Source organism: Hyaena hyaena, unplaced genomic scaffold, assembly GCF_003009895.1.
Source record: "Hyaena hyaena isolate Hyena2069 unplaced genomic scaffold, ASM300989v1 scaffold_138, whole genome shotgun sequence".
NCBI classification, from domain to species: domain Eukaryota; kingdom Metazoa; phylum Chordata; class Mammalia; order Carnivora; family Hyaenidae; genus Hyaena; species Hyaena hyaena.
In genome coordinates this window covers 1,391,053-1,405,188 of record NW_024080770.1, presented here as the reverse complement: position 1 = coordinate 1,405,188, position 14,136 = coordinate 1,391,053, and the positions used below count along the sequence as shown (strand labels likewise).

Below are 14,136 nucleotides of genomic sequence, written 5' to 3'. Positions count from 1 at the left end.
GGGGAGGGAAAGAAGGAGGGAAGGGTGCATAAAGTGAATCATAAAAGCATGTAGGCCTCAACCAAGGAAAACGAAGGTCAGGGCTAAGATCATTTAACGGTGATTAAAAACAACAACACTATATTTGAAATACTTTAAAAGAATCTTCCTCCAAATCTGAATCGTATAATAAGGGGAATAAAATCCCAGTAAATATTATGCATAGTTGTTTTAACAAATGCTCTTTTAAAAAGTATAACTTAGTAGAAAAACAGGATAGTCTCTCTGGCTGAATTAACCATTTAAACAGAAATCCTTGCTCAGGTCGTAAGGCTTTCTCCTGGAAAGCAGCCTGGACGCACGGCTGGATAGACTTGTTTGCATGTCCTTCCAGCCATCCACATAACAGACACTTAGTAAGCATTGACTATAGGCCAGAAATTATTTCCAAACATCACTCACCACACCACACATGCTCCTTGTGATGGGGCCTTACACACCCCTTCCCCACCCCCCACCACCAGCATCCTCTCCCTCCCCCGAGCTGGACTGGCCCTAGGGCCTTGATCCTGTAACCAAGAGAATTTGGCATAATGTGGCTGCATGACTTCCACAGCTCAGGCAGGAAAGGCCTGACAGATTTCACCCAGCACTCCCGGAACACTAGCTGTCTAGATGCTTCCTCTGGGGATGCTCTCTGAAAATACCCACCACAATGCTTTGGAAACCACAGGCCATGTTCAGAGGCCACCCCGGTGGCTCCAATCTACAGTATGGCTGAGCACAGCCTTCTAACCATCCCAGGGCAGACAGTGGCCAAGCGAGTGAAGAAGCACCCCCACCGCCCGGTATCTCAGTCACCCAGCACAGACCTCAGAAGTCAGGGAGCAGGGACAACCCAGACCCCCGCCCTCTTCAAACTCCTGACACCAAACCCATGGCTGTAATAAAGTAGTTGTTTTATGCCACCAGTTTTGGAGTGGCTTATTTTGTAGCAAGTGAAATACTGTACACACAGGCCTCCTAATGGCAAGGTTACTTGAAATATGACCCAAGAACCTCAGAGAAGATGATGAATATATCCTTGCAAACTGGAATATAAGAATCAATACTGATTACATGGCCCGCTGTCTTGTTTCCATGTGGAGGACCTTCTCTGGAGGATCCCACCAGGTCACTCTCTGCCCCTCCCTCCTCAGACCAGACTAGTTGGCTCTAGAGAGGGAATGAACATGCTAGCACAGCCTCTGTCCCTCCGTTGTTTGCCAGTATCTGCAACCTCTACAGAAAGTATACATTCTTCTCTGCTCCCAGAGCCACGAGCTTCCAGGCTCTGCTCCCTGCTGGGAAGGCTCACCTTGGGTTGGCTTCTATCCAGTTCAGGGGCTACTGGCAAGTCTGTTACTTCCTCACAGTTAAAACCACCTTCTCAAACAGACTGCCATGTGCCCAACTCCCAGCTGCAATTACGAGTGGGGAAAAGTGAACCGAGATGGAGTCTCCTAAAATCCTGCTAAGAACTGCTGTTAGGAAAAAGTCTTAGGGGGCACCTGGGGGGCCCAGGTAAGCATCCAATTCATGATTTCAGCTCAGGTCATGATCCTGGGGTCATGAGATCAAGCCCTGCATTGTGCTCTGCACTGAGCCACTGAGCATGGAGTCTGCTTGGGATTACTTCTGCCCCTCTCCCCTGCTTGAGCTTTATCAAGGAAGGAAGGAAGGAAGGAAGGAAGGAAGGAAGGAAGGAAGGAGAGGAAGGAAAGAAAGGAAGGAAGGAAAAAAGAAAGAAAGGAAGGAAGGAAGACAGAAGAGGAGAGGAGAGGAGAAGAGAGGAGAGGAGAGGGGAGAGGAGAGAAGAGAGGAGAAAATAAAAGAAAAAAAGAAAAGAAACAAATGTTAGGAATAGATATTTACTGACAGCTGCCTATACTCTCTGCCCTGTCCCTCTTGTACCCACTTGGGTCCAGTTTTGTCCCCACCACTCCACAGAAGCTGTCCTTGCAAGACCACCCCCACATTGTTAGATGAGGGCCCACTTCTCCATCTTCTCTCTTGATTGTCACAACATTGGACACAGAATCACTCCCTCCTCCTGAAAACACCCTTCACACAAATTCCAGAACACCACCCTCTTCTGGCTTTCACCCTGTGTCACTGTTTGCAGGTTCCTCCTCTTCTCCCAGATCACTTACTGATGATCCCTGAGGGCAGTTCTCACTCCTCTTCTCTTCTTTTTCTCCTCTATCTCCATTCACTCACTTGGTGGTACTTACTGTTAAGTCACATGATTTTAAATATCAACCACTTGCCAATGACCCCCAAGCTGACATCTCTATCTCAGACTTCGTTCTTTGTGTCTAGACCCATAGGCAATGGCCTATTCAGCAACTCCATATGTCTAGTAAGCAACTTAAATCCAACGGAACTGAATTCCCGGAGTGAGCTCTCAATCCTAACATCTACATGTATTCCATCCACAGCTGTCTCATGTCAGCTGATGACAATTCCATCCTTCTAGCTGCTGAGGACAAAATATTCACTGCCGTCTTCTCACAAGCCACATCCAACCCATTAGGCAGATTTATAAAGTAAATCCTAGTTCTACCCTTGTCACCACCTCCACTGCTACCATTCTACCGTTATCTTTTGTTTTGTTTTTGTTTTTTTCATTCTACCGTTATCTTGTTTCAATTACTGCAATCATCTCTCCCGAAATGGTCTTTCTGCTTCTATCCTTCCACTTGACTCTTTATATGTTATCCAGACTGATCATTTTAAAAGATAAATTAAGCCATGCCCTTCCTCTACTCAAAACTCTATAAAGATTCACATTCTGGGGGTACATGGGTGGCTCAGTTGGTTGAGCATCCAACTATTATTTTTTAGTGTTTATTTACTTATTTTGAGAGAGAGAAAGAGAGAGGCAAAGAGAAAGGGAGAGAGAGAATCCCAGCAGTGTTTATGCTGTCAGCACAAAGCCCAACACAGGGCTCGATCTCATTAATAGTGAGATCATGACCTGAGCTGATATCAAGAGTCAGATGCTTAAGTGACTGAGCTACCCAGATGCCCAGAGCACCTGACTCTTGAATTTGGCTCCAGTCATAGCCTCGGTATCCTGGGATTGAGGCCTGTGTCAGGCTCTGTGCTGAGTGTGGAGCCTGCTTAGGATTCTCTCTCTGCCTCTCCCTCTCTGTCCCTGCCCTGTTCATGTTCTCTCTCCCTCTCTCCTAAAAAATAAATAAATAAATAAATAAATAAATAAATAAATAAAGACAGACTCCTCATTCCACTAGAGTTAAGGTCAATATCCTTATTATGGTCAGCAAGGTCCCTGTGAGCTCTCTGTCCTCTCCCTGTTCACTCCATTCTGGCCACATAAACTTCTCTGCTGTTCCCTGAACTCAGATGCACTGCTCACAGGATTCATGCTGAAAATTTTTCCTCTTCTCCAGATGTTTATTATCAGACACCAAAGACTGTTCGAATCTCACTTTCTCAACAAGGCCTCTACGACCCTATCCTCTGGATTCTGCTCTCTGCTTTCTTGCTCATGTGCAAGTAAATTAGCAGAGGGGCTCTCATCCATCTACCAGGTACCCAGCCCCCTTTCATTTAAGGGCATCTGCCTCTACTAGTTTCTTTGAAGATCATTCCATGTGGCCAATGTCTAGTGGGAAGGTAAAGAGAGGATAAGACACACTTGCTTTAAACAGCCCTGACCCAGAAGTAACAGAGATCGCCTGCAAACAAATCCCACTGGTGAGAACTAGTCATATGGCCCTGTCAAGGTGCAAGGAGGACGGGCCAGATCATCCAGGTACAGGCCCGGAAGAAAAGCAAAATATAGATATAGGTAAGTACTTCTGACCACAAAATATCTGTTTCCTCACTTTTCTTACAAATAAAACACATTCAAACCTCTCCAAAAAGAAAATGTGAAGTCCCATTCAGTCAGTGCATCTAAAGACAAGTCCAGGACATCTGGGTCTAGCAAAGTCTTCTTCATCAGGATCATGTGTGGCTCCAAATGATGGACCCTATGAATGGATCAGGCAGATTATCCACACCCACCTTCCCCAGGCCCAAAACACAATGGAGGAGCACAAGCACAAGGTTCTTCCTTATCGAATATCTTCCCTGGCAAAGTGGGCTCTGGCATGCTCTCCCTAGAGGCCGCACAGCTTCACAGCCCATCTCTTTCCACAGTAAGTTCTGGATCCTTAGAAAATAGTCTTACAATTCAAATAGGGACTTGTTAAGTGCAGGCTCCTGGTTCCTTTGCCAATATATGATTCCCTTAAAAACTTAGCAGGCTTTTAATCTATTTGTTTCCAGTCAGTTTCATGTGCCAGTAACTGCACACAAAGTCCTTTCCTGGACATAATTCTTAAGCCTGATTTATGTCTTTGCATCCATTCCTCTTGCTTTGAACTGACAGAAGCCACCTGGAGGCCATATGAAACCATAGGTCAGCAGTTTCCAACTTTGGCTGCACGATAGAATCACTTGAGGGAACTTTTGAAATCCATCTTATCTAGATTTTATGTACCTTTGACCCATTAAATCAGAAGCTATGTAGGTAAGAATAAGGCAATTCTGATGAACAGCCAAGAACGAGAACTCATGCCCTGATCTGATCTTTGCCATAGGACTAAGTCATTTTTCTTTGACTGAGAAGGTTCACTAGGCCTTTGTTGCTCAAAGCCTTTCTCAACTCTTACCTATTGCTCTCTAGGGTCTACCAGCAATCTGTTTTTCCCATCACTGCTCCAACTGTCAGAACTTTCTCTATTCCCTTTCATTTTTTGCTTGAAAACTAGACAATTCTTTCTTAAGCTCATCTCTTTCTTATAATACCTAACAAAAGACAAGTCAACACAAACTCACACTTCATTCCTTTCCAACATTTACCCAGAGCTCAGGCGGTGTGAAGTTGGCCTTCTATGCTATCAAGGATGACAAATTTACCCAAATGGTCATCACTGCAAAACATAGGTTTCTTGTCCTTCCTACCTCTAATATTGGTGTCCTCATTAGGGCTACCTGACTGCTAAGCCAATGACACAAATCTCAAGGTTTTGCTTTAACAGAACTCTACTTCCAGAACCAGCTACTATGGCCAAAACTAAAACCTCAGTAGCTTAACACAAAGTTTCTCTCTTGCTCCTATCAAAGTCAAGCAGGTTAGCAGGATATTCTTTTCCACCCATCATTCAAGGACACAGTTCCTTTCATTTATGTTTTCATCTTCCTCTGGGTCCTAATGAAGTTCTCTCCTCTGAGCTGGCAGGGAGAACAGAAAAGGCCCTCAGCTGTTAATGGTCTTATTGTGGAGAGAAACATACTACTCTGTTCACATTCCACTGATCACTGCTATTTACATGGTTCTTCTTAGGTACACGGAAGCTGAGAAATGTAGTCCAGATGTGTGCCCAGCAAACTTGAGAAAAGAGCAATGTCAGTGAGCACTAATGGTCTCCTTCATACTCCTTAAAAGTCAAGCTCCACAGGGCAGAAATCTTGGTCTGGTTTTATTCACAGATGTATCTAATATGCCTGTAATAGTATCAGGCACACACAGTAGGAGTTCAAATAATATCTTTTGAATGAATACAGAATGAATCACTGTATGGCATTTTTTCTAAAATAAAGTCAGATGAATGGATTGATGAATAAAAGAATAATGAATTACATTGCATAGTTACTTAGACAAAGCATTAAACAAACTTTTGGAAAAATCAAAATAAACTTCCAAGCACCAATAGGCGTAAGCCTATCAAATCTACAATGCAAATTCATATACAAACTTATTAAATACATACTAAATGTATCCCTTGTGAACACAGAGAAATAATTATTCAAATACTAGTATAAACACAATGGACAAATATCAAAGAAATTACTATTAAAGTGATTACACATCTTTTTGTTAGTGGAAACTTCTTTACCCTCATGAGTCTCAAAATTCACTCAGATCCTCCTCAAAGAGCAAGGGTATTACATATACAGAGTTCTAATGCTGAAAATAAGTCACTCACACACACACACACACACACACACACACACACACACACACAAAGCTAAAAAACTACCAGGATGCATCAAACACACATAATGAACATACTCATCAAAATTCAGAAAAGATAGCAGCTTCAAATGATGCATGCCTACTGTACATGATTTTTCTTGAAATCTTAAGTCATTATAACAAAAATAAATAAAATAAAAAAAAACAACAAAGCTGAAATTAAAATAACAGCAAATGGGGATATGACTTACTACACAAAAGTGTTATGAGAATCAAGCAGAAATACAAGAAATCACCTGTGATTTCTGTACTATATGTATGCTTTAATGCAATGAAATAAATTCAACAAAGCATAGGACAAACTGCTTTGTAAACCATAAAAAGGTATTCAGTCACTTACCTTAAAAAAATGTAAAATTCCCATTCCTAAGAGGGTTATAAATTAGCTAAATGAGCAAGTTCAAACTAAGATGAACAAGCTCCTCATTCTCTCTCTTTTTTTGTAATTTTTTTTAATGTTTATTCATTTTGAGGGAGGGAAAGAGAGACAGAATGCGAGTTGCGGGGGTGCAGAGAGAGAGGGAGACACAGAATCTGAAGCGGGCTCCAGGCGCTGAGCTGTCAGCACAGAGCCTGCTGCAGGGCTCCAACTCATGAACTGCAAGATCATGACCTGAGCCAAAGTTGGATGTCTAATTGACTGAGCCACCCAGGTGCCCCAAGTTTCTCATTCTCTACCCCAACATGTAGATGAGAATTGTCAAAAGAAACATCCCAATGAATCCACTCATTACAAAAGGTAACAGAGCAAAAAGGTATCTCAGTGCTAAGAGTTAGACTCTAAACAAAAACCAGTGGGAAAAACATTAACAAATCATTTACCACCAAAGGACACTTATACTTTAAGAAAGGGAAAAGTAACAACTTGAAAATCTATAAAGTATCTCTAAATGAAAAGGGAGGAGACACTACGTTGTATTTTTTTCCTTGGTTTGTTTAAAAATTTTTAAATAATCCCTCCTCAACCTAAAACAATATTAGAATTTACAACACAATAAAACCCAGGATAGGAATGTTAAGTATAACTGAAAACCTAACTGATTTAAAAAAAAAAAAGGTCTCTAACATGTCAGAGATGTAGGAAGTAAAGTGTCACATGCATTGAAATTTTTTTTTTTAATAAATCCCTGATATGAACTGACTTGCTTTGTTCTTGGTTGAGTTTTAAGAAGGCTAACTAGCAAAAAGGGAGACAAAAGGAAAAAAACCCTGATTACTTGAAGCTTTCTAAACACTTAAAGTCCTGTAAGATGACCAAGGGTAAGAACCGAAATCCTGAATTATACTTATGACCCTCTATATTGTTTTACCCTTTAGCAAACCAACTAATCAACAAATGAAAACCAGAGGGAAAAGTTTTTAAAACAACTTTTTGGAAATAAAAGTATGGCATTTGTGGGGAGGGAGGGTCCCTGGGTGGCTCAGTCAGTTAAGTACCTGACTTCAGCTCAGGTCATGATCTCACAGTTCCTGAGTTCAAGCCCCACAGCAGGCTCTCTGCTGTCAGCACATGGCCTGCCCTGGATCCTCTGTCCCCTTCTTTCTCTGCTCCTCCCCCACTCATGTTCTCTTTCTTTCTCTCTGTCTCAAAAATAAACATTTAAAAAAATATGGCATTTTTAAAACTCTGAAAATAAATTGAGAGAAGGGAAGAAAAATGATTGATGCTAACCTTGTTACGTGATTTATAAATGCTATAGGAAAATCACACATTGCCTCCACCCAAATATTGTTATTTAAAAGACTACTTTTCAAATAAGGACAATGACGTGACAACCGTAAAATACAGTATTTCCCCAACTTCAGAGAGACAAAATCTTAACCCCTTTATTTCATGCAGCTTTCTTTGCAACATTTAAACCCTACACACATGAAGAAAATATGCTTTAAAAAGAGAACTTTCAACCTTACATAAAGCTCATAGAGTATGCTCTGGGGGAATTCCCCTGCACACTTTTAAAATCAGAAGACACTTTTCACTTACTTTTCCATTTCAACTGTAACAATATCTCCATGTCCTGGAACTTTAAAAATTCTGCTTTTAAAATGCAGTGATGAAGTACAACATACTTGCAACCCATCCTAAATGCTGGCACTAGGGTTTGATTACGCCACGTCCTTATTTGTTGGGCCTTGATCAGGAGACCGGCCTGGGGCTGTGACTGATGATAGGTTAACAGCTGGGGACACAGACTGAACACAAAGCAGTTACCCAAGAGGAATGCTCCTTCATCTGGTGCTGGTTGCTGTGAGGGCCGCTGGCGTGGCCACGCCAAAAGCAGTTTTGGCAGAGCTGGTAGTTGTGGCACTGCTGGCACCGGTACCGGAAACCCATCATACTCTCACAGCGGCAGTAGGAGCACTCAACGGGATGGAAGACTTGCGGGGAGCAGACAGCAGGGCAGGGGAGAAGGGGGGGCACAAGGGAGAGAAACGGTATTTTCATTTGGAGAGTAAAGTCAATACAATAGAAAACCAAATCTAATGTAAAAAGCAAAGACAAAAACAAAATTAAACCTGAAAATTCCAAATTGTCTCCTGGTTAACTGAACCAGCCATTTACTAGAATAAAGGGGGAAAGATAAGAAATGAGGAAAGTTTTTCAAGTTACAATATTACATTCCAGGGTGCCAGGGTAGCTTAGTCAGTTAAGCATCTGACTCTTGATAAAGGCTTAGTCTGTGATCTCGTGGTGATGACATTGAGCCCTCGGTCGGGCTCCACTCTGAGCATGGAGCCTGCTTGAGATGGTCTCTCTCCCTCTCTGGCCCTCCCCTGATCGTGTGCTGCACATGCTCTCTCTCTCTCTTTCAAAATAAATAAATAAACATTAAAGAATATTACATTTCAACCCACATTAGAAAATAACCAATTTCTTTAAAATGAGACTCAGGCTTCTCAAAATTCAGGTAAATATATAAGAAGAGAGAAGCCTTCAGTCCAAAATTTATTTTTCAATCCTGTTGCTTTTTTAAGAGAGGTATCATTGTCAGCTATACAGATATTTGTTTGCTTTGCTAACACCTGGAATGACCTGTTACCAGGTCACTGTTACCTGAAAATGGTATTTTACACAGTACCTTCAACTGAAGGCCTTGAAATGCTGGCTGAATTAAATGCTACCACTTACCTGGGCACAAGCGGTTACTGGTAACAAAGTACACCTAGACATATTACCATGTTAGTTTTAGGTAAGAGTTCTAAGTAGCAGAACAGTAAAACAAAGCACTCTAGACCAACGAAGGGGCAGTGATTTCGAGGAAGGGAAACTCAGGGACCTGTCACCCTCTTCTCCACTCACCAGCACCTCGCTTATGAAAAACTACCAGGTAGCAGCCAGGACTCACAGAGACTGCTGGGATCTCTTGCAGCCTGAATGTCCAGCTCGCTGAGTGGGAAGTGGGCAATGCATAACTGCATATTACAGACAGTTGTTTATTCTTTTAAGTGTTGGTAACATATTGTTCCCTCTGGTAATTCAATTCTGAACATAAGAAATGGAAGTCAATAGGAAAGGGGCATACAGTATTCAAATCTTCATTTGAATAACTTTCTAGCACAATGTATACAAATTCCAATCTTATCTCAAGAATAAGGATTTGGGGGGGGCATGGGGGTGGCTCAGTCAGTTAAGCATCTAACTTCAGCTCAGGTCATGATCTCACGGTTTGTGAGTTCAAGCCCCACATCAATTGAGCTAGAGCCCCACTTCGAGTGAGCCCCACTTCAGTTAAGTCCTGCACCTCTCTCCCTCTCCCTATGCCCCTTACTCACTGGTACCCTCTCTCCCTCAAGAATAACAGTAATAATAATAATAATAATAATAATAATAATAATAAGGATTTTTGGTCCTGTTTCCAAAAATGTACATCAAGACTCAAAAAAAAAAAAAAAGAGCACTTGGTGAGGAAAACAATGTAACAAGGTCATTAAAGACTATAAAAAGTAAAATCAGGAATGAAAACTCCAAAGGACATACTTCCTCTAAGAAATTCAAGCTTTTTGTCATCAAGATATTTCTAAGGAATAATGAAAGTGCTAATAAAATTTGTGCTCTAAATTAAACCTGTACAACCCAGTAAAGTTCCACCAGAGAACACTACTCTCAAATCCATCTGAAGCTAATGTCAACATAGTCAACTCAGCATACAAGCATTATAATTCTATATAATAATCTTCAGTTAATATTAAATAATATGTATATTAATATTAAATTATCAAGTATATTCTGATAATCTTGGCTGAACATGTATGTCTATGTGATTTTTCTTCTCTTCTATACCAGTCAAGAGCCAACACTTATATTAAATAGTGTAAGGGGTTGACCAGGTGGAAAGGAGAGAGCCAGAACGAGGAAAGGATCACCTAGTGTACTGGGTTAATTATAAATAAGATGAGGTTTTGGTAAATGTATTCTTTTTGGAAGAACACATCATGTTGTATCTTCTTATATATGATATGCTTAGATTAGCAAAACCATATAAAAAGTGCAACTTTTGCAAATAGATATCTGTCCTTATAAATAGTAACTTCAATTTGATTCCAGCGATGAATTTCATAGAAAGGGCCCAAACAACAACAAAAATACCATATAGAACTATATATAGAAATATCATAATTTTAGAATTTATTTCCCACCATAAAAATAAGATATATAGATAAATGTTATTGTGATAAATAACATGTTTTATTTCTAAGATATTTCAATGGGTTCACACTATTTCTGCTGCTGAGAAGAAAAACCTCTAACCTCATAAGAATGTAATCAACAAGTAATACATTGTATACAATGTCACAATAAAATGTTTACATTGTTAACAAAAATCAGAACAAAAGAGATTCTATTTGGTACAGCAAATACAAAATGATTTCATGAAAACAAACTAAATAGGAAAGTACTAAAACACTTCGGGTTAAAAGTATTGCCTCCAAAAGAACTAATAATACTATAATAATTTAACAGTATATATCTCTATCCAAAAATCTTGTTAAAAAAGTATTTAACTGTTTTAGTTTAGTCAAGAGATTCTAGACTTTTAAGAAAATAATCCTGAATCTAATGTACCTGTGAACTAAAGCCACAGTGAGGCAAAAGCCTGAGAGGTTTAAAAACAAAAGGTATGGATGGGGCAGAGAGAAGATAAAAAGAGTATGGAAGTGTATTTCATTCATACAAATGGAAAAAGGGCTCTGCTTTTTACCACCTCTCACTGGTTACGGGTTCTCTTTTGCAGAATAAGATATAAGCAAGAGCCTGGTGAGGAAGAAGGGAGATTAAAAACTTCAGCCTTTCCTTTAAGAAACTCAGAGAACTTAAACAAGGAAATAACAGCAGAAGAAAAAATTAAGAAGTTACTAAGAGATGACTATCATTTTAAGCAAAATAGATTTAACCAAATTCCTGGAAAGGATACCAAGAGTAATTAAAGGTAAAAAAAAAAAAAAAAAATTGTAAAGGAAGAAAGTGAAGATGTATGAAGTACCAAACCTTATCTTAGCTATTCTCCTTTAAACTATTCTAAAAACATTATAATTTTAGTGTATGATACTGCATACATTCAATTTTTTTAGAACTATGACTTTTATAAATTAAAGGAAAAAAAGGAAGACACAGGTAAATCAGGTCAGTTCAAGTAGAAAACCACCACCTGAAATCTCAGGGTGGGAAGCCTAGAGTGTGAATCACAAAGTTTTATGACCTGATATTACTATTTCTTGGTACCCTAAGTAATAATTCCCCTTCCCCTACTTTTCTTTAAGAAATAAATATCCCTCAGGTGCCTGGGTGGCTCAGTAGGATAAGTGTCTGCCTTCACCTGAGGGCATGATCTCATGGTTCACGGGTTCAAGCCCTGCATCGGACTCTGCTGACAGCTGGGAGCCTGGAGCATACTTCAGATTCTGTGTCTCCCTCTCTCTCTGACCCTCCCTGCTCATGCTTGCCCTCTCTCTCTCTCTCTCTCAAAAGTAAAATAAACATTAAAAAAATAAAAGATAAATAAATTTGAAACTTTAAAAAAAGAAAAGATAAATAAATTTGAAACTTTTGAAAGCTAAAATCACAAATTCAAATGACAGAGTGACAACAAATGTCAATTATAATTTTCAATGGTGATAGCTGAGGATCTTACAAATAGTATCAATTCATGGATTTCCTATAGCACAAGAAATTGAACGATAAAAGTTCTGCTTACCATTCTCAACATGGGCAAGCCTGTGCATGAGAGGTAGCCAGACAAGGCACTGGGGGGGAGGATCGGCCATCATTGTGTCTAAAAACATATTTAGCATTATCTTTTTCTGTGAAGAGAAGAAAAACAAACATACTTTATATTACTAATTGAATTCCAAAATTAGGTTGACCTAGAATTCTCCCAAGTTGTAATGAATTCCATGTGAAATTCTATAGCAAAATACAAGAATATTTTACATTACTAGAGACGCTGCAACACACTATATGTCACTGCAACATTCAAATGCATTTCCACATACAGTATTTTGAGTCTTAAAACAACTGTATCAGGTAAATAGGTTAGGTATTATTACTATCTTCATATTACAGAGGAGGAAAAAAAGGAGCATTTATAGGGCTTGTAAAGGTCCTACTCAAATCAGACACAAAGCCAGGACTAGAACTCGGCTGTTCTTCAACTTACTATTTCTGTTAACCAGTGAGGGAAACAGACATCCCACACAGTTTTATAAAACAACATCAGTGAGGGACGCTTGGGTGGCTCAGCTGGTTGAGTGTCCGACTCACTGCTCGTGGGATCAAGCCCCAAGTCAGGCTTTCCACTAACAGTGTGGAGCCTGCTTGGGATTCTCTCTCCCTGTCTTTCTGCTCCTCCCCCACACATCCTCTTTCTCTCACAATAAATAAATAAATAAATAAATAAATAAATAAATAAATAGGAAATCAGTGAGAGCAGAACTACTCTATTTATTGTTTACCATATCTCCAGCATTTCATAACAGTGATGTGTTATCACCAATTAAATACTAAAGTGAGGGGCAAACACTCTTAAACATCATTTAGCATGTTTCTTATACAGAAAGAAATAAAGAAAGAAAACTAAAGAGAATTATGAAGTAATTTGACCAAGTCATGAAGACAGTTACGCTAGGGAATAAATTAGAGCCCAAACATCCAATGTCTATCACTACCACCCCCATTACACCATCTCCCTAGCTAGACTGCATTTTTCTGTTCTATCTTTACTTCTCTCTTTAAAACAAATGCACACAAAGCTTGCACTGTATGTGAAACAGTGGTATAATTACATTCCACTGGATACAGAAAATCAGAAAACAGTTTAGAAAAAATAGAGTCATGAAATGTAGACAGAACAGATTAAAAATTTTCAAATTAATGAATTTTCCTTATTTCCTCTAACCCACAAATCACCTCTCCTGCTCCAAAAGGAAAGAAAAAAGGAGGAAAGAGGAGTGTCTTACAACTAGATGAGCGAGCTCTATAATCACACCCTGGACACGAGGCCCCCACTTTCAACTTTATGCCTGAAGAAGGGCAGACACAGGAGAGGAGGAGATGCAGGCCCAGTAAGTAGGGCTTTTCCAAGCCCTGGGCCACCGTTCAAAGGCTGGCGAGGGACTGAGGACTGGGAGCATGTGGACAAAAGGCCGCAAAAGGCAGAATTTCATCTCACTTTCCCAACTATGTTGTCAATCCCACCACCTTTTTTGAAGTGAAAAACAGAGTATACAACATGGAGTGTTTCCCCATAAAACTTTAAAATACTTTATTTCAGGAAGGAAAAAGGATAAAATTGGTTAGAGCTGACTCAAAGATTTTGCCAGTGTTTTATAGAATGAGTAAATAATTTTTACCACTGATCTGTTCATCACAAATTGGAAGCAAGAAGTGAAGGCAGTGTGGCGATCAGTCAGAAGGATGGCAGCCTCCAGCATTTGCGTTTGAGCCACCATGAAACCTTTCCACTAATGGTTCCATCATGCGAACAGGACACTAGACACTCACTTGTGTATCTTTTTGGCAACTATGAGAATCCTGATTTCACTGTATGTAAATTGGAGATAATTCTTAT

General features: G+C 39.8%; 1 protein-coding gene across 1 annotated transcript in view; it reads right to left on the bottom strand.

Moving 5' to 3' along the window:
* DTNB (dystrobrevin beta) overlaps window positions 1–14,136 on the bottom strand; it is a 232,700-nt gene that overhangs the window by 144,591 nt on the left and 73,973 nt on the right. The window contains 2 exon segments of the mRNA XM_039238291.1: window positions 8,283–8,449; window positions 12,265–12,370. Coding sequence (XP_039094222.1) covers window positions 8,283–8,449; window positions 12,265–12,370 — 273 coding nt within the window.